General features: G+C 45.8%; 1 protein-coding gene across 2 annotated transcripts in view; it reads right to left on the bottom strand.

Moving 5' to 3' along the window:
* Nab2 (Nuclear polyadenosine RNA-binding 2) overlaps positions 1–20802 on the bottom strand; it is a 148371-nt gene that overhangs the window by 57637 nt on the left and 69932 nt on the right. Inside the window, exons 12-13 of one of the 2 annotated variants that reach the window (XM_037420191.2) lie at positions 9592–9705; positions 4178–4219 (exon numbers count right to left, since the gene is read on the bottom strand). In XM_037420191.2, coding sequence (XP_037276088.2) covers positions 4178–4219; positions 9592–9705 — 156 coding nt within the window. The remainder of the gene's footprint in view (positions 1–4177; positions 4220–9591; positions 9706–20802) is intronic. The other variant, XM_075890831.1, reaches the window with a different exon arrangement.

Raw genomic sequence — 20802 nt, forward strand, 5'->3', positions numbered from 1 at the left:
TCAATCAACAGTGAACTCTAATCGAATTTTGAGAGCTTTGCTAGTGGCTTCTTTGATCGCAGTGTTCAACAAAACTGGAACTTGTTCAAAATGAAAGTTGAATCTTTAATCATGCAATACATTCCCACATACGTTATCAAGGGTCGCCAACGCCTCCCTTGGTTCTCAACTGGCATAAAAAAATTGCGGAATAAAAAGAAACGGTTGTTCCGTCAGGCAAAGCAGACTAATTCGTTCGCCCGTTGGCACGTGTACAAATCTGTCCTTTCCGAATACAGAGCAGCTATCAAGGAAGCCAAGCGCATTTTTCTTAATAATACCCTTCCCTCAATTCTTGTAACCAACCCTTCTAAGTTTTGGAAAACTGTTAAACCTAGGGAAAAGAAAAACATTTTGCTTACGAACTCGGACGGGCAGCCAGTTCGCTGTGAAGAGTGTTGCATTGCATTAAATGATATTTTTGTTACTTCTTTTTCAAGTTGTTCTGCTTCTGCGTTGCCACAAATGCCTAGTCGTGATTTTTTACCCATGTTTCCTGTTACCGTTGATGCCGTTGGAGTGCAAAATTTAATTCACAAGCTTAAGTTATCCTCTTCTTGTGGCGTAGATGAAATCAACTCAAAGTTTCTAAAAAACACTGCATTGTATTCATCAATTTACTTGTCCCTAATCTTTTCGCAATCTATTCAGACCTCCACTTTGCCGTTTGACTGGAAAGTGGGGAAGGTGGTCCCTCTGCACAAGTCTGGTAACACACAGTCTCCTCTCAATTACAGACCAATTTCCCTAACCAATGTTCCTTGTAAAATGTTAGAACATATAATTTACTCCAACCTTGTCTCATTCCTAGAATCAAACTCTTTGTTTACTCCCTACCAGCACGGATTCCGAAAACGTTACTCATGTGAAACCCAACTTCTTTATTTTACTAATGACATAGCATCGGCTTTAGATCGCGGCTCACTTGGGCATTGCATTTTTCTTGACTTTCAAAAACCTTTCGATAAAGTACCTCACCAATTACTCCTCCTGAAAATTAGTGCCTTAAACATTGACCCGAACATTCTTAAATGGATTGAATGCTTTCTGACTAATCGCACTCAGTTTGTAACAACTAATGACTATAACTCACCTCTTTCTAAAGTAACATCCGGCGTACCCCAAGGTTCCATATTAGGCCCTTTACTTTTCCTTATATATATTAATGATCTCCCCGACAGCATTAACTCCACTATAAGGCTATTTGCAGACGATTGTGTAATTTACCACGAAATAAACAATGAATCAGATAACCAATTTCTACAGTCAGACCTTGACACTGTCTCAACCTGGTGCAATAAATGGCTTATGACTCTCAACTCTAACAAATCTAAATGCATGTCAATAACCCGGCGATCTATTTCTCCCCCCTGGACCTACAGAATTAACGCAGTTCCCCTCCAGCATGTCTCTTCATATAAGTACCTCGGCGTTTACATTACCAACAATCTATCTTGGCACACGCATGTTACCTACATCTGTAATAACGCTAACCGAACGCTAGGATACTTACGCCGCAACTTTTCTCGCGCTCCACTGTCCCTCAAAATTCTACTATACCGATCACTAATTCGCCCGAAGCTTGAGTACCTGTCCGCTATATGGGATCCTGTGCAGCAAAATTTAATCAACGCGTTAGAATCTGTTCAGAACCGCTCAGCTCGGTTCAATTGTTCTAATTATTCCCGTACTGCTAGCATATCAGAAATGAAATCTAACCTTGACCTGCCCAATTTAACTGTCCGGAGGAAACTGGTGCGACTGCATTTTTTTCATAAGATATTTTTTCACAATCCATCAATGAAGCGAGACCTCATTTCACAACCGTCATACCACTCATCGCGCATTGATCACCAGCATAAGGTTGCCATTCCGTTTTGCCGCAACAAATTCTTTTCAGCAGCCTTCTTACCGAAAACAGCCGCCGATTGGAACCACCTTCCCTCTTCCATTGTAACAATAACAGACCCTTTGTTATTCAAGACTGCAATTTCTCAGCAATGTTTGTAACTATATGCAGTTTCCATTATCTATCTTTGTCTTGTATGTGCTTGAATTCTTCCATATACATTTTTAGTTGACTTATGTTGCCTTCGTGATTTGCGCATCTGACACTTGTTTCTTTTCTTTGTCTTTTTTTCTTGTGTGTTATAAAATGTTGTACCCACCCCCTCTGTAATGCCCTACGGGCCCTGAGGGTATTCTAATAAATAATAAATAAATAAATAAATTTATTCACATGGGTAATAACTGAGAATTCGAAAGGAGGTGATCAAATGATCAAGCAAGTATAAGCTTGCTGCAGAACTGAAAGGAACTAGAACTCTGAAAATATACAAAAGGTCTTCCGCTTATATAGCGCCGCATTGCCAACCCTGGGCGCACTGTCCGCGGCTTCAGCCAATACGGCGCTCGATGGTCTAGGTGCTCCACCCACGAAGGAGGGAAAGACACCACACAATGTACGTGGAGAGGGCACAGTCTACACAATGCCCAAATATGGTCACGAACGCGCTGCACCAATGCTTTGCTCATACTACCAAGATTTCGCGCACGTCCGATGATCCTAGATGATCTTGGTTTTCAAGATCTTTTACGGCAAGTAGGGTGAGGTTCAAAAGACTGGCTCCCCGTACACGTGTCAAGCTTGCCTGACTGCATTTGGCTAGGACAATATAGTGACCTGACAGCTTATCGTCAAACATGCCACTCCATTTAGCCGATGCTCAGGTGAGAAGGGGAAGTAGGAGCGGTCGACTAATCCCTCGCCATTTGCTAGAACCGGTTTGGGTTTTAGCTTTCAGCCCGAACTGCAACTACCACGCTGGTTCCGGCCTCTCCAAATCCATGGTGACCTCGAAAATCGGCCAGTTGCTTCCTTGTTTGCCTGGAAAACCTTGCATGGAGTCGACTTCACAATGGCCTTTCCTTGCTCGTGCGCTTTCTTAGTGCCGAACCGGTCCTGGGACCCCTTGATCACGTTTTGCTGAAAGGAAACCAACCCGTCTTGATGGAACATTCTTGCTTAGAATGCCGTTGAAATATCTTCGTCCAGTTCATAAATGCCGAAAGAACTTCAATAATGATGGCGGTCACGACGGCACATGCAGTTGATAAGGACGGGATCGCACGTGCCACGTTGAGTCGTGCGCGCGGCCAAAGCCCCGCTAGCGACATATTATGCTGTAGCCGCGTCGGCGCCGGTGCAAAGGTTTATCAGTCGCCAAGGCAACCGCCCTCCTCCCTTAATCAGCAACCCCGCGCAGTGCCTCACGGCTTTTTTTAATTTTCTTTTTTCTTCCCCCGCCCTTCGTTCCTTCACTCCTTGTCCCCTCCTTCTTCGTAACAACCTCCTCGTTCGCTCCCCAGCGCACCTCCTTTTAGAAGCACACTCGATACCGCATTTGTCACAATTTCTGGAAACTGCATTATAACCAGTATTTCATCTTGAGGGACTGCACAATGAGCGGTATGCGTATACATGGGGTTCTATGGGAGGGTAAACAAAAGTAGAAAAATACCACATTGTAAGTGGTTGTGCACTATAAGTGGTCTGCGCTGTAATTGAATCTAACACACACAATTTTCTGATAAAATGACTCCATAAATTGTCTGCGTGCGAGTATCAAGAACAAAACCAGGGTTGGCCTTTTTTGGAGGAGTTAGGAGCAGTAACATCTGAAACTGGTGGCTGCATTAGTTGCAAATTTACATAAGTTATTCCTGTCCTTGACTGCGAACTGTGGGTCAAAAATCAGTTTGTGACAACCATACTCCAGCACACTAAAGGTTAACAATTAACAGGCCTTGACCAGGACTACAGAAAAATTCATATCATCCTGAAGTTCGTGTTAGCCTTGATTGTATCATTGAGATGCTACTGTGCCAAGGTGGCAAACAATGAATGCCGGCCAGATTGTGGGTATTGATAGATTTGGTCTCTTAACAGCCTTTTTTCTTTCAATAAAACTGCTTTCTGTTTTAGTGTTCTGAATTGTAAATTTCAAATTTGTCTTTTGGTACCCACTGCACAACAACTTCCCATAGAGCCAATTTTAGTGTCAGATAAATGCTGAAAAAAGGAAAAAAAATGCCCAGGTGAAGCCCTCTGTCCCTACAGTGCCACATAGTCACTCACCTGCATCGTCCTGCTCCGAGCTGATAATGTCTCTGGTGACTACTGCAACAGAAGCCAACAAAACTTTATTATACGAGACTGCACAGACATGTGCACAGTGCCAGGTGATGGCAACACATGTGGTGTGATGCTGTGTGTCACAACTGCATTGCACACACATATTGAAACTAAGAACAAAAAACAAATTCCCGCCTTGGACAAATCCTAACCAAAGCCGTGTGAAAAGAGAACTAATTCAATCGTAACACAAATCATCAAGAGCCTTGCAAAACCAGTCCCTCGCTAGTGATGTAAGAGTGGGATGCTCAATACATCGGTTCTCATCAGAGCTATGCCGAGTGGCTGAAAATTACATAACAGGTGGGAGAGCGCAGCATTGCGGAAAGTAATACTGGGCTTCCACTCTACTACCTCAGTCTTGCTATATAGCAGCAATGGGACTATTGTTTCACTGAAATCCTTGATAAACACACTTCTCCAGATACAGGTTGAAAATACAAAGCATTGAATGAACAGAAAGTCATAAATAGTTACTTAATTATGATGACTTTGATGTATTGAGGTTCATAACATAGGGACTCTCTTCCTGTTAACATTCCATGTGCATAATAGTACAACTACTGCAGGTTTCACTACATGTGCTCCACACATCGTGCTGACTTGTTCGGAAGAATTTCAGAGCTCCTGCTTACAAGGTACAAGGTACAAGGTAAGGTACAAGGTAAGGTACAAAGTACAAGGAACACGGTACACGGTAATAAATTTCTCGGTGACAGGTGCGTAGCAATGAGGAATGGCCACCGCTGCAGCCACACTCACAGCTTTGCGCGAGGCACGACCTGTAGCTGCCTGACCTGATTGCTGCTGGAACACTGCACGCACCTGTATAGTTATTGTTGCTACTATTGTGACGCCATTGTCACTTTTAGCCCAGTGTTTGCATTATTTTTTCTTTGCTGCTGTTTACATTGACTGTCCCGATAAAATGACGAATCTGTCTTCAATAAAATAAGCATTTGTGGCATACATCTACCCAGCACTGCCAGTACAGCTGTCGTCGTGTGTTGATGTACAGTTGAACCCCACTATAACGAAATTAACGGGGCACGCAAAAAATTTCATTGAAGCAAAAATTTCATTCTACTGAAATGAAAAAAAAAAATTGGCAGATCTCACATACAGTGGGAATTGATGATATGCGAAGCACGAATGAGAAATGTTGATATGCCACTTTAAAATCAGCACAACGTTGCGAGGTGGAGGTAAACGATGCCGTACATGATTTCCGCGTCATGATTATTATGTTTGGATGTGTTGTTTACCTTCGTCAGCTATTCATGTCACGTGATACCAAATTTAGCATATGTGGAGCTAGCGTAACGGCCGCGAGCAGGCTATGAGCATGTTTGCACCAGTCATATATTTTGTCATCCATGGACGTTACGTAACATCGAATTTGGTATATGTGGAGCTAGCAAAACGGCCGCGAGCACATCATGAAGGGCCCAGTGTACTCCAATGTAGCGTTGACGCGCGCACACGCTGGGCACAGTGACGCTACGTTAGCATAAAGCGAGCACTCTATAGTCTGATGCCAGGCACGACCAGCGTCCGTCGGCACGGCCCGACGGTAATCGGCGCGAGATGCGACATGCGCGCGCCAATGCTTTACTTAGACAACACCGCGTCTGCCTATTTTCGTGATGGAGGGACGCCGGACGTTTGGAAACACCCATGCGTCAAAGCAACGCAGCACGGCGCGCGCCAGAGAGTATATGGCAGAGCCGGCGCCTGGCGTGGCAACGCCGGAGTGACGCGATGAAATGAACGCCGCCGAGCATGCGCACCGCATCACGTCGAAATGTATTTTTGCCTTGACTCATCCATTGGCGTCACGTAATACCGAATTTGGCATATGTGAAGCTAGCAACACGGCTGCGAGCGCACCATCAGTGTGGCATGTAGTCATGTTGTTACATAACATGCATGTCGTGATTATCATGCTTGGATGTGTTATTTACCTATGTCGGCCATTCGCATGCCGTAATACAGAGTTTGATACATGTGAAGCTAGCTAAACGGCCGCGAGCGCATCATGAGCGTAGCATGCAGTCTTATTGTTACATGACACGCACCTCATGTTTATCATGTTTGCACCAGTATCATACCTTCGTCATCCATTCACGTCCAGTATTACCAAATTTAGTATAAGTAAAGCTAGCAAAACAGCCGCCAGTGCATCAAGAGCATGGCATGTAGTCATGTTGTTACATGATAGGCATGTCATGATTATCATGTTTGCACCAGTCACATACATTCATCATTCATTCATTCACGTACTGTAATACCGAATTTGGTATACATGACGCTTACGAAACATCCGCGAGCGCATCGAGAGCGTGGCATGTAGTCATGTTGTTACATAACACGCATGTCATAATTTTCATGTTACGGTCTGTTGCTGGCGTTTGCCATGCAATCATGTCATACCATACCAGTTTTGCGACATGCCTTGTGAACAAAACCACCGCAAGAGCTGCAGGACCTTAAAATGTAAATCATAACATTCACGACACACATGTCATGATTTTCATGTTATCCCCAGTCAAATAAGTTTTTCACACAGTCATATTATGCCATACCAAGTTTGGTATCGACACCATTATCGAAACCGCCAGGAGAGATAAAAGTCGTAGGCGGACGGACGGACGGACGGGCGGACGGGCGGGCGGACGGACGGACGGACAGACAGACAGACAGACAGACAGACAGACAGACAGACAGACAGACAGACAGACAGACAGACAGACAGACAGACAGACAGACAGACAGACAGACAGACAGACAGACAGACAGACAGACAGACAGACAGACAGACAGACAGACAGACAGACAGACAGACAGACAGACAGACAGACAGACAGACAGATAGATAGATAGATAGATAGATAGATAGATAGATAGATAGATAGATAGATAGATAGATAGATAGATAGATATTGTAGAATGGATGGATCCACACGGACGCTAGTGGAGTCGGCCTTGGCACTATCCTTGCGCAGCGGAAGTCTGGCTTCGATGAGTACGTCGTTTCTTACACGAGTCGCACTCTGACCAAAGCTGAAGAAAATTATTCGGTCACGGAGAAAGAATGTCTAGCCATCGTTTGGGCAATCGCTAAATTGAGACCTTACATATATGGTCGGACATTTGTCGTCGTGACTGACCATCACGCCCTCTGCTGGTTGTCGTCTCTAAAAGACCCATCTGGTCGCCTAGCCCGTTGGGCATTACGACTCCAAGACTACGACATACGCGTCGTCTACAGGTCAGGGCGCAAACATTCAGACGCCGACGCTCTCTCTTGATCTCCACTTCCCCATGACTGTGCAAATGCGCCTGTTTCTACCTACAATTCTGCCTCCCTCACACACGCTGACATGCCATCCGAACAGCGTCAAGACCCTTGGATAGTGTCTTTAATAAAGTTCCTATCGAAGCCATCACCGAGTACCACCAGTCGCTCGCTGCGGCGCACAGCTCGCCATTTCACCATGCGCGATGGGCTACTTTACCGCCGCAATTACCTCAGTGAAGGTCGCAAGTGGTTGTTGGTGATTCCTCGCCATCTACGTGCTGATATTTGCGCCTCGTTCCATGTGGACCCCCCACGCGGCCACACTGGTGTAATAAAGACGTATGCACACGTCCGGCTCCGATACTACTGGCGTGGAATGTACCGATTTGTCCGCCAATACGTGCGTTCATGCTCAAAATGTCAACGCCAGAAGAGTTCACCGCATGCCGTCACTGGACCACTCCAGCCATTGCCCTGCCCATCCCGACCTTTTGATCGCATAGGAATTGACTTACACGGCCCACTTCCATACACACCTGATGGGAATCGCTGAGTGGTTGTCGCTATTGATCATTTGACACGGTATGCTGAGACTGCCGCGCTGCCAGAGGCTACATCACGTGAAGTCGGCTTATTTATTCTTCACAAACTTGTTCTTCGCCACAATGCTCCTCGCGAGTTACTCAGCGACCGTGGACGCACGTTCCTCTCAGAAGCCGTACAAGACCTCCTGCATGAATGCAATGTTGTCCATCGAACGACCATTGCGTACCATCCCCAAACTAATAGCATGACTGAACGCTTCAATCGCACATTAGGCGACATGCTGTCCATGTATGTATCTGCTGACCACACCAACTGGGATCGCATACTACCATTTGTCACCTATGCGTACAACAGCGGCACTCAGTCCACGACTGGATTTTCTCCCTTCTTTCTTCTATATGGCCGTGAACCCTCCTCATTTATGAATACTATTCTGTTGTATTGTCCGGATACTTCAGAGTCTGCAACTATCTCAGAAGTCGCCACCTATGCGGAAGAACGCAGGCAGCTAGCACGTTCGTTAACTACGCAAGACCAAGCACAACAAAAGGATCGCCGTGACGTCAACCTGCATCCCCAGTCATATTTGCCTGGAACACTGGTGTGGCTTCGCGTTGCCTCCTCAGCTCCAGGCCTTTCTTCAAAGCTGCTGTCTAAGTATGAAGGCCTCTACCGCATCCTGCGTCAAGCATCCCCGGTAAACTACATTGTCGAGCCCGTACAGTCATCCACAGACCCCCGCCGTCGCGGCCGTGAGACTGTTCACGTCAACCGACTGAAGCCGCACTATGACCCACCAGTTGTACCTGTGCCTTAGGTCGCCAGGATGGCTCCTTTTCAGCGGGGGAGTGATTTGTAGAATGGATTGGGTGCATTTAGCAGTGCCTGCAAAAGACGAGGAAGGGGACCGTGGTTCGTGCTCGTGACAGCTCCTATTTGGATCGCTGAGCGCTTGACCTGTGTTCGTTTTTAATGAACGCGTCGTGGACTCAACGCTCAACGCGTACTATAGATAGATACGCTCAAGGTCGCCGAAGTTCGCTAAGAAATGCTTCGCATTTAAAAGGCTGACCTGACCTAGCAACACAAGAACTTATTCCTGAAACTCAAAAAGTTTCGGCTGCTTCCTTTCTTTCCCAGCATAGCCATGACAGAATTCTCACACATGCATAGCGATGCCATGCTGAAAAGCACACTGAAACAATGGCATGACTGAGCGAAACAGCTGTACTAACACTAAATAAGCCTAGAATTGCATCGTCAAATTTAACTGAAGCCAAACAGCAGAAGAAGTGTTCGTTGTGCTGAGAATATCCATGCATCAACTCCTATGGACTGCTGACGGGGAATCGAGAATTTTTCGTTGAACCAGAAATTATAATAAAGCAGCGTACATTGCAGTGTGGTTCGATAATATGCATTTCATCAGTGCCTTTGCAACCCATTTAAACAAGGTACTGCTCCAAGCAATTTGCACAAGAGTGGCACAAAAGCAGTCTGTTTAGCTCACCTGTGTCAGCGACAGGTACAGCCACTGAACTTTTCTCCGCAGTTCTGGAAAAGTCCGGCCGAACTTCGGGAACAATGGCACCCACAATCCGTGAAGCCCTCGTACGGGCAGGCTCTGGTTGGATAAGCCGAAGCAATAAATGCCTTAGTGTATGCGCCCTCTTAGAAATAGCAATAACTTCTGTTGCAGCAAAGCTGTGCTGAACAAGAAGTACTTTGGTTTGGGCTGGCTTGTTCATACTACTCATTTTGAAAAGGGCAGCATAACGACACAAGGAAAGAAACACAAAGACAGTGCTCTTTGTCTCTCTGTCTTTCTTTCCTCGGGTTGTTACGCTGCCTTTTTCAAAATGAGCTGGGCAGTAACAAAGCAAGAAAAAAAATGCACAGCACACAGAGTACGACCCAAAAGTTGAAAGTTCAGTCGAGCATGAGTGTTTGGAAAAATGCAGTACCCTTGAGCAGGGGTTCTCAGGTATGTTGGTACAAGGGAATCACCCCAAGCTACAGTAAGTGCCCGCCCCCGGCAAGGTTTTTTTCATTTTTATTTTCAATAAGTTCAAATTCCAAATCCATACTTTAAAAAATACCTCAGGAGTAAGCTCTATGTTTCGCCTTCTTACTCATGTAGAATGATGCACAATCGTGTTTACAGGACACGCTACGCTTAGCGCTCTAGACACATAACGCGTGGCCAACAATGGTGGTAGACAATTGAGCGTAGCAAAGGGACAAAGCCTAAGCGTAGCAGCACCTATCTTGAAATAGCCAAAATGCGCATGGTGGTAATATGAGGCCTCCCGAAATTTAAGCCATCGTGCGTGCCATTTTCTCAGTCTGGCTGACTGCAAACTGTTGCCGGGATTTATTATGCAACTGATGCATTTCTGTTACGCAATGAGATGTGCTTACTGACACTCAGGCATGAATAATGGAGGTTTCCTAGGTCGATCACACATCGGAATCACCGTCTAAGTGAGCTGAGTGCGGAACCAAGAAAAATTTATTAGTGGCTCGTGGAACCCCGAAGAGGGGCCCTGTGGAATCCTTAGGTTCTGCGGAACTCGCTTTGAGAACCCCTGCCTTCGAGAATGGGCATAAAGCATACAATGGTTACGAAATTGGTGATATAGGTGGACATGCAGCATCGACATAGCCTGTTGCCTCACACCCTTTTATCCATGTGGCTTCCTCAAGTTGACACAAAACCAATAATGCTAAACACTGAGAAGACCAAAAAAATTGACATTGCACGAACTCAGCAAAATCATGACGCACAAGAAAAATTCAAAACAGGTAAGCTGTGTGTGCATGATGCTGGTCAGTTTACGCATAACCTAGAAAAGATTCAGACACTTTGTGGACACGCACTGGTTGACCGAATCAAAACCAGACATTTTGTAAAGAGAACTACAGCTCAAGGATTGGTTTTGTTCTAAAAGAATGCCCCTGTACAAATCTCTACTGTGATGTGCATGCCCATCATTCCTTAGTACATCATTCTTTGGCAAACCAAACTCCTGAATGTCCTACGACACTTTTCGTTGTAAGAACTAAAATTAAGGGAAGCGTGCGCACTTTTACTATGTGAACATGCTGCCGCAAGAGTTTTGAAAATTAATGCTATAATAAGGCAGTTACAGAAGGTAGAACATTCGCTTCAGCCGGTATCAAATACGCTTGCGGCCTCACCAGCCTTCTCTGCCATAGGGAAGGAAAGGCGTAGCCCGCCATCACGACTTCGCCCCCTTCAACAACCTGACACATCAGTGATATGTTATCGGCGCATAGCCAGTGAACAAGCAGGCCATCCCGGACTTGAGCTCGTATCATCGTGGTGCAATGAGGAAGTGCAACTCGCGGAGCACCTTTACCCTAGCAGTCAAGTAGTGAGACGCCTCTTTATCTCGACGGCTTTCGTTCTTGCGATACCGCTTATCTTGCTGTAGGGAACTGCACAGGAAAGTGAAAATGCGGATTGCACCACTGAAACAGCATCACCACAGGGTTAAGGCACCGTTCGACGAGTTCCGTGGTGCATAATGTTGCCCATGGGCAAGCTTTTGTGAGACCACACAAACGAGGTGGAGCAATCAGGAAAGAAAAACAGAGGCTGCGTTGTATTTTTTAAATGGAGGGTCTGTGTGGCGTGCAGCCATGTAATAATCGAAAAATGTGATTGCTGTGGTCAACTGTACAAATTGACGAGCTTGTTAAGAGGGTGTAAAAAAAAGTTGCAGCCCGTTTATTGGCCCTTTGAAAACAAATACTGTCAAGAATTTTACAGTGACACATGCATATGCTGTATAATATAAATAAAAGCAACATGATATAAGTAAATGTCATGCACCGTTAGAAAGAAGCTTCTTACCTACGAGTAAACAGCAATGACCATAAACAATCGACACAATCAACAGAAAAAATAAAAAGACAACTTTTGCCTACAAGTTGTCTCAGGTGAATCCACAAGGGGCTGTGTGATTTTTTAAATTCTTTTCCACAGAAGTACTAGCTGTATGCTGTTATTTCTGCAGGTTACATGCATGGACTTTTTCCCCTTCCCAGTGCACTGCATTTCAGGATTTTGGTTGTACATGGTAATTTACAGAGTGTTTTAGAAGCATGGCTTCACAGCAATAAAAACTTCATGCAAAAAGGGCGGTTTAAGCATACCATGCCGTGCTGACTTGAAACCACCTTTTTATATGAGTTATAGAAAAGAAAACGCATACATTTGTTTGTTTCCTGAATACTTCTAAAGCTACAAGTACCAGCATTTGAGCTATAATAAACATCTGATGTCACATTCAAAGGCATCCCCCCACTTTCACTTGAGCCAACAATATTGTTTCATATCTCTATTTCTTTTTAATTTTCTGGTAATTGGTAGATTGTGATCAGAGAAGGTAACAGTGCCTTTATAAATAAAAATTTCAGACAACAGTGTTGGCCTTCTAAAATGTCAAAGATATAAATGTACAGTAGACTTGTGATGATTCAAACTCTGATAAATCAAACTTTGGGGTTAATTAAAACAAAATTCAATATTTTGGTTGGCCCTCTATTCTTTCAATGTATATAAAAGCTTTTTAATTCAAACTCTCTCCTTTGGTGAATTCACACTTTTTGCAGATCTATACCAGAAAATATCAGCTGCTTTCCCACTACTACTTAAAATTTGTGTGCTTATATGATTCCAACAGTCTGAAAATGAAAAATAAGCACCTGAGGCCTTCAAGAAAAAAGGCTTTGCAAGTAAACAAATGTTCGAAACGAAGCACACGCATGGAAAACTGTGGTGCTTCTCAACTGGTATCCAGAGCTTCGTGCTAAAGGCACGTGTACAAAGAAGCAGTTGGCAATTCACGATTTCTTTAAGAGGTCTGATCACCAATAAATGGCTAATAAACTTGCGGACCTTACATCTCTGCTTTCTGTTCATGGCATGCAGTTAGGGTTTAAGAACACATAAAAAATTTTTAAATGTTATAAAATCAATGCCTAATTGTAACGTGTGGTTTCACTTCACCCACAGTCATATACAGTCGAACACGGTTACAGTCGAGCCTACATATAACGTCCCTACTTAAAACGAACTTTTGCTTAAAACGAACAATATCCGCATGACCGTGAAAATATACATTGGTTCAATGGCACAAAATCGCACTTACAACGAACGTCTCCGAGCGCCGCTGATCGGCTACAGCGAACGGAGTCAGCGGTCTGCCTACTTCCCGGGAAACCAATTTTGACTACCGATCAGGCATCGGCGAGGTGCCCATAGATTCTCATTGTTAAACGCCGACCCTGCCTTCGCGCACCTCTACGGTAGTTGCCGCTCTCCCCGACCGCTTTTTGTTACGCACCCCTCCATCCTTTGTTCCCCTGCTACTTTGAGCAACCCGTATCGCCAGGCGAAGCCCGTGTTTTCGCACTGCCACCGATCTTTCGAAGACGGGTCGGCCATCTACCCTGTTTTTGATCGCTGGTACTGTCGTTGGCGTCGCCGGCCTGGAGTGACCAGACCATTTGCCAATATCGTCGGCCACCGACTATGATGACTTTCGATTAGTTTTGTGTTTAAGACTTGTTCTCGCTCACTTCACACTCGGCTCAGCATGCCTTCCGCGCGCGTGCAGAAGCGTGAGAACGGCTGTTAATTTGCGCGGAACAAATCGCGAAATATCGAAGTTCGTGAGGCCACGCAAACATGCCGGCACAACAAAACGTTTTTTTCACCACGGCCGCCGATTCTTCGAACATCGCCGCGTGCACCGATTCAGGCAGCCATGCACTCTTTACAAGTTTTTCTACGTGCGAGTTTCGCGGACTTTTCAAGCAAGCTACCCAACCTGCCTCCTTCCCGTGTGTTTTGGTTTTCAAGGTTGCTCTCCCGCCGCATCCTCCCCTCTCATTATCGCAACTCCTTGCGCTTCTCTCGCAAGTCTGCTCTCCTCTCTTGATCACAATCCCTTCGCCCGTCTCCACCGCTCCGCGACCCCCGCCATGCTGGCTCAAATTAGTTTCATTTTCTGAGTTCTGGCATCTGTGTCGCGTGTGCGCGTCTTGCTTGCTCTTGGTGTGCGTGTGTGGTCATGATGGCCGACGGGAGGACTAGCACGATTTTTCCTACCGCTCAACAAAACCTCGAAAGTGTGACCGCTTGGCTTGAGCGTAATCTGCGCATTAAGTGCCACGTTGTGGAGCGCTTGCTCATAGCTGTTGATCACCTGGCAGCCAACTTGCCGCTTCGGGCGTCCCGGTATTCAGCTGTGAAGATGGTGAATATTTCGTGGGCGACAATGACGACTACATGCGCGTGAAACTTTTTGCGCGAGGCCGACTTCGTCGACGTTGGGCCTGATGCGAGCCTGAAGCTTCCGAACTGCGGCGACGATTTGTGGCAGCGCGTCGTCGACTCTGACCTGAGAGAGTGGGTGGGACATCTGTTGCGATGGTTTAATTACGGCCGATGATGATGCCGACACTGCAGAACCGTGCACGGATTAGGGCATTGTGAATGAAGTACGTGGCGAGAGCGATTTGGAGGAAACGGATAGCGAGAACGACGAAACTTGGGTGTCAGTGCCTCATGTAGCTTATGCCATGGGCCTCGGCGAATGAGCACCCTGCCGTTTTAAATGAACTCGAGACCGCCCTTATCGCTTCTGCTATCTGAAACACATGCATCACAGACATTTTGGGGCATACAAAGTTTGTTCTCACTCGCAACTTTTTTTAAAAGCTGTGTTTCATGTACTGCGAACTTCGGGATACAGCGAATGGATGCCGCGCCACGCTCAGGTTCGTTATAAGCAAGCTCGACTGTATAACGAACCCATACATATCGAATCTTCGAGCATATTGAAAACATAAGTTATGCCCTTGAAATTCCTGTGTCAAAGTATAGAAATTTGCACGTTTATATCGAACAGTATTTTTAGCTGCCTTCAAGTATATCGAACGCCGCGCAAGCTGAAAGGTGCGCTTTGGCACTCGCCGCGCCCCGCCATCTTCGCAGCAGCGCGGCTCCACGCGCGAATTGGAAGGCACTCTTTGGCACTTGCAGTGCCCAACGACCTCTGCACGGCACCATGCCTCCACTGAAACCCGAAACGCTAGAAAACGTAAGGGCGAGAGGGCTCGGACTGCACAATCTCCAACTTGCGAAACGTCCTTTTTGTTTCTCTTTCTCTCTCTCATGCTCTCTCCGCATACCCTTGGGCTCGGAGAGCTGGAATAGAGGAGCCGACGACTTACTTTTTCCACCTCTTTTTAAATTTTTTTTTGCTGTTTTGCAAGTTTTGATCAGCCAACCACAGATCATGCTTTTTGCTGTTGCCCTCGCCTCGCGAGTGCTTTGTTGCATTCCCTGTCATGTCACCTACGTACGACCGCATGTACAGCACTTCTCTTTTGCGTGCGTGGTGTGTAAAGCCGCTGCGGACTCTGTGTAGCCATGGCAAGCGTCAAGAAGCACAAGACCCTCGACTTCACGACGAATTTGAAGGCTATTCCGCGTTTTGAGATGGGCGAGACATGTTCAACCGTCACGGACAACTTTGGGATACCATGGAGCACTCCAAGTACAGTGGCGACCGATTTTTTGGAACCTCAAGGGACCAAAAAAAACGTCCAAAAAAAAAAACGAATTCACGCAAAAAAAAAAGAAAAAAAAACACTTTATTGACCGAGCAGCTTGAAAAAGTGCTCAATACGTTTGTGCAGGACGTTACGTTGCCATACCAACCAGTCAGTTGGCACATCGGCGAGAGTGGTGTTCTTGCTGTAAACAGCGGAAAGCATAACAAACGCTTGCGTTAGTTCAGCACACGTAGGTAGCGCAATCACTGGTTCCTCTGTGTCGGAGCCCAAGTCATCGTCTTCCAGCACCTGAAAAACTATTTCATCGTCAGTCAGCTCGGCACAGAGCTCGATTTCGCTGTCAGCATTAGTAAACTTCTCCAGTGTCACTCCCATGGGAACGGTGCCTGCAGCGCGCAGATGTTCCATGAGATCAGCAAGTGAACACGGTTGATCATATTCAGTACTGTTAACAGATGACAATGGCACTTCATCCCTGAACGCGAAATCCGCGTGGCGGAAACAATTGGGGATTGTGCTTTTGGTAACCACTTTCCATGCATCCGAAAGAATACCAAGTGCAGAGAGCAAGTCAACTGAGTACGTTTTGCCATTGTCCACGCATAGGACCATGCGACTAAGCAGCGTGACCAATAGAGCTGTTTGTGTGCAGATAATGCCTTGATCCATGGGCAGTAGGAGATATGTGTTTGGGGGCAATAATTCCAGTTGCATGGCTTTGAGGTCTTTCACATGACCATTTGCAGCGCACTTGTTCACCATCATTAAAACTTTGCGTCCCTGCCGCTCAAACTTCTCGTCCAGCATGCGAATGTACTCTTCGAAAAGCTTCTGTGTAATCCAAGCCTTCTTGTTGGCTTCGTACAGCACAGGAATGCACGCTCCCTTGAAATATCTGGGATTCTTTGATTTTCAGATAACGAGCACCGGAAGCTTCTCTGTACCCAGTATGTTTCTGCCAAGAAGGACTGTCAGGCGCTCCCTGCTATGCTTGCCTCCGTGGCAAGAGTCCCCAGCGAAAACAAGGGTTTTTTCAGGTAGCAACTTATAAAACAGCCCGGTTTCGTCGCAATGAAATGTATCTTCAGGTGCGAATTGCCAGAGCAAGGACTGCAGTCGACCACAGTGATAACTTTCAACAGCCGATAGGTCGACTGTGGCATTCTCACCGCACAATTTCTTGAGGCTTAAGTCATTTCTTTCTTTTTAATTTTGGACCCAGCGATCGCTGAATTTACACCCCTCAATATTCATTTGAAGCGCCAGGGTCTCTGCCTTTCTCTTCAGAACATCACCGCACACCAGCACCTGTCTGACAATCATGTCTTTCAGCCTTGTGAGGAGAACTTCCTCCAGTTTTAGATGAGCACCTTGGCTTACATCCTATAGTCGCGCTCCAGTCGAATTCTTGGCAGCTGCTAGGATTCTCACTTTGTCTTTGTAGTCCGACATAGTCTGCTTGGAGGTTTCAAGCTGCTTTGCGATGTCCGCTTGTGACCGGCCACTTAACACTTGCCTGATAATGGCAGCCTGCTTCTCCATCATCAATTGACTGTATTTTCCTCGCTTCAAAGCTGTTGACGAAGAGGCGCGCAGGGATGGCGGTGTCGTTGCCATCGGTCAGAAGTGGCGATAAAATCATGATCGGTTGTTCAAGCAGCGATGCAAACAGCTGCACAGGCGACTGATGAACGACTTGCTCGGAGGCTGTCAACAAATCGCCTAATGGCGACACTAGGGAACACCGATGGTCAAGCGGTAAGTGCCTGCTATCCAGGCTATATGCGAGATCAGCTGACCTGACCACATGGTAAATGTGAAGCAAAATCAAGGCTGCAAAGAAAAAAAAACGGCAACGGTGTACAGTGCGTTTTCGCCGGATTTCAGTAGTTTTTGATTTGTGATCGAAAGAAAAAGTCCAGAAAATCAAAGGATAAGTGTTGAAAATGTCCTAAACTCGGTCGGTGTTATACTTTGACTCTATGGAGCGCGTAACGGTGCCATGGCAGAGCCTGGATATTCAGGCAGGTCTGAAATATGGGGTGTCCAAAAAATCGGTCGGCGACTGTACCTTGTTGAGAAACAAGGCCGATATCAAAGCTGCAGCGAACGTCGGGAGCCTGCCATGAGCACGCTTCCACCCACGGGAGTGTAGAAAAGGCACTCTATGCCTGGTTTTTAGAAGTGCGCGCGAAGAACGTTCCGGTGGATGGCCCGATGCTGATCGCCAAGGGCCAAAAGGTTTGCTGCTGCACTCAGTGAAATAACTTTGTAGACAAAAGCGGGTGGCTTCACTGATTTGAGCAGCGCTACAGCATCGTTGGCAAAACCAATTCTGGCGAAAGCGAAGCTGTCAGCAGCCAGGGCATCCAGCAGTAGATGGCGAAGGAGTGGCCGTAAATCTCTCCAAAGCTTTCTCCCGTGGAGATCTTCAATGCCTAACGAGACGTGAAGAAGGACACAGTGGTCAACTGCTTCCGCAAGGCAGGCTTCGAGACGGCAAAACTTGCGGACACCGGTGAAGACGACGACAATGAGCGCATAGACGACGCATTTTGGGAGTTGTTCCGCTTCCTGGCAGCAGTTCCACACGAAGTGTCTGCGGATGACTTCGTGGAAGCAGACTGCAATGTCCAAGCAATTGCGAACCTCGCTAACGAGGACATAGTAGCTGCGGTCGCAGAGACCCAGGACGCTCAGGCTGACAGCTCATGTGACGAGGAGGATCGTCCGGACGAGTTGCTGGCTACCCGTGCGTACTCCACCGGTGAAGTGGCGGAAGCCTTCAGTGTCATTCACTGTTGTATCGGCCACATAGAGGGAACTGGGTTGTCGCAACTGAACAGCCTTGATAAGAATGAGACTAGCGTCTCCGACATTTCAAAAACCAAGAAGCAGGCCAAGATAAGCAAATTTTTTCATGCAAATAAATCAGTTTTTGTGGTGTGTGTGCGAAATTAGTTGTCATTCTTGAAAGCGCCTATTGCAGGTGATGATCCGGTACAGGTAAGCTCTCGGGGCCTTTACCTTTTTATATCGAATTTTCCACATATAGAACTAATTCGCGATCCCCTTCGAGTTTGATATATCCTTGTTTGACTGTGTTGGTTTATCAAAATTTTGAAACACATGAAGTTCAGTACCACCTATTTAGTTTCTTCAGAAAGGAACATTGTCTATATTACCAGTCAGAATAATTTCTGCACAGGCACTTAACACCAACCAGGCTGTTTATTTTTCTTTTCTTGCAATTCTCACCTCATAGCGTAAACATGGCTCTTTTAGTGTTGCAGAGTGATAACGCAAGATATGCCACGCGATTTGAATCCTTGGTGTCCTTCGGCACAAGTAGATTGTCTCTTGGATCATAATTCCTGATATCCTAATAATGCCAACAGTTCCTACGTCACCCCTAGACAAGATAAAAGACGGCGGAAATCCTGTCGGCGGGCATTTGCTCAGCGGTGGTGGCAACAAGAAAGACGTCTGGATCTTCAGTAATCGTTACTTTCTGCTTTTGCAGGTTGGTTTTTTTTTGTTCATTGACTACCTTTAACATATTGCCACCACCGCCACTGCGTCTATTGTACTTTCTGAGCTGTAGTTTCCTTTAACCCCTGTGCTATGTGAACAGAAATGTCTGAGCTGTGTTTGGTTTGTAGCGAGGCTCTACCAGATAATGCCTCGTATCCAACATGCTCCGAATGTAACTAGGGTTACCATTTAGGTTCATGCTCGGGTTTAACCAAAACCACCTTCAAGTCTAAGGATGACGCGATGAAAAAAACATGAAAGTGCCAGACATGCATCGTCTCAGCTGCTCGTAGCAATCAGTCTTCGAGTGGTGGCCTGAGAGATGAAAAAGCACTCGAAAAAGTGCTCATTGAAATTAACGAGAAGTTGGCTCAGTTACTAATAATCCAGAGCAGGGTGGATGCCCTTTTTTCTGTCAAAGAAACTGTCGACAAATTGGAGCACTTGATTGAGTACCTGTCGGAACAGTACGACACGGAGCTTGCAGAATCGAAAAAAGCAATCCGCTGAAATCGTAAGCCTAAGAAAGAAAGTTAAAATTGTGGAATGGACTAACAGTACGCAGGAAGTTTCCGAATTAAAAAAACAAGTAAATGCTCTACAACAATACAGTAGACGGCATAATTTAGAAATACAAGGTATGCCGGTTGTCGATAAAGAGGATTTGCTTGGAAGGATTAACGAACTGGCTAACAAACTTCGCCTTTTCGCGTTGACCCGCACTGACCTTGAGGCGTTACACAGACTGCCAGCTAAGCCTGGAAACAATCCTGCAATACTAGTTCGTTTCACTTCACGTGTTTTACGTGATGAGTGGATGCCCAAGACAACTGAACTTAGAGATGCTAAACTAGCGGTTCAATTCAGAGACAATTTGACGCCGCAGAACAAAAAACTTCTCTGGATGATGAAGGTAAAGGCCCGGGAAATGCACTAAGATTTTGTGTGGCAGAAGGATGGAAAACTTTTTGTACGTAAAGCTTCTGGCCAACGTGCATTGCGCATCAAATGCGAAGCGGATCTTAATAAAATTGCTTGATCGCAGATAACTTCGCCGCGTTCTTGCTTTCCTTTTTTGCATTTCTGTTTCGATGGCTGACCACACTAAGGTTGTGTATCACGATGTTTCTTCAATCAATTCTTTAGCAGATAACGTGAGCGGTAGAGATGATATCTTGTCTGTTTTCCATGTAAATATTAGAAGCTTGAAAAACAAACAACTGGAAATTGATTAATTTTTTGAGTCGCTTGACTACAATTTTAACTTCATGGCATTTACCGAAACTTGGTTTCAGAATGATCAGGACGTCGTACACTTTTCTGGTTATAGATCAGAAGGTGTTTATAGATCCGATCGTAGAGGTGGAGGAACCTCTTTGTATATTAAGGATGGTATTACTTATGATGTGTTGGGTGAATTTTCGGGTGTTACGGCAAATTATGAATCCGTTGTTGTTAAGAGCAAGGGAACAGTTATTGCTTTGGTTTACCGCCCCCCTTCATATGATACTAAACCTTTTCTTGAATATATTACTTCCCTGTTTGATTATGTGTCTACAGAAATGTTGCCTAT

The sequence above is a fragment of the Rhipicephalus microplus genome, chromosome 3, assembly GCF_043290135.1.
Source record: "Rhipicephalus microplus isolate Deutch F79 chromosome 3, USDA_Rmic, whole genome shotgun sequence".
NCBI classification, from domain to species: Eukaryota; Metazoa; Arthropoda; class Arachnida; order Ixodida; family Ixodidae; genus Rhipicephalus; species Rhipicephalus microplus.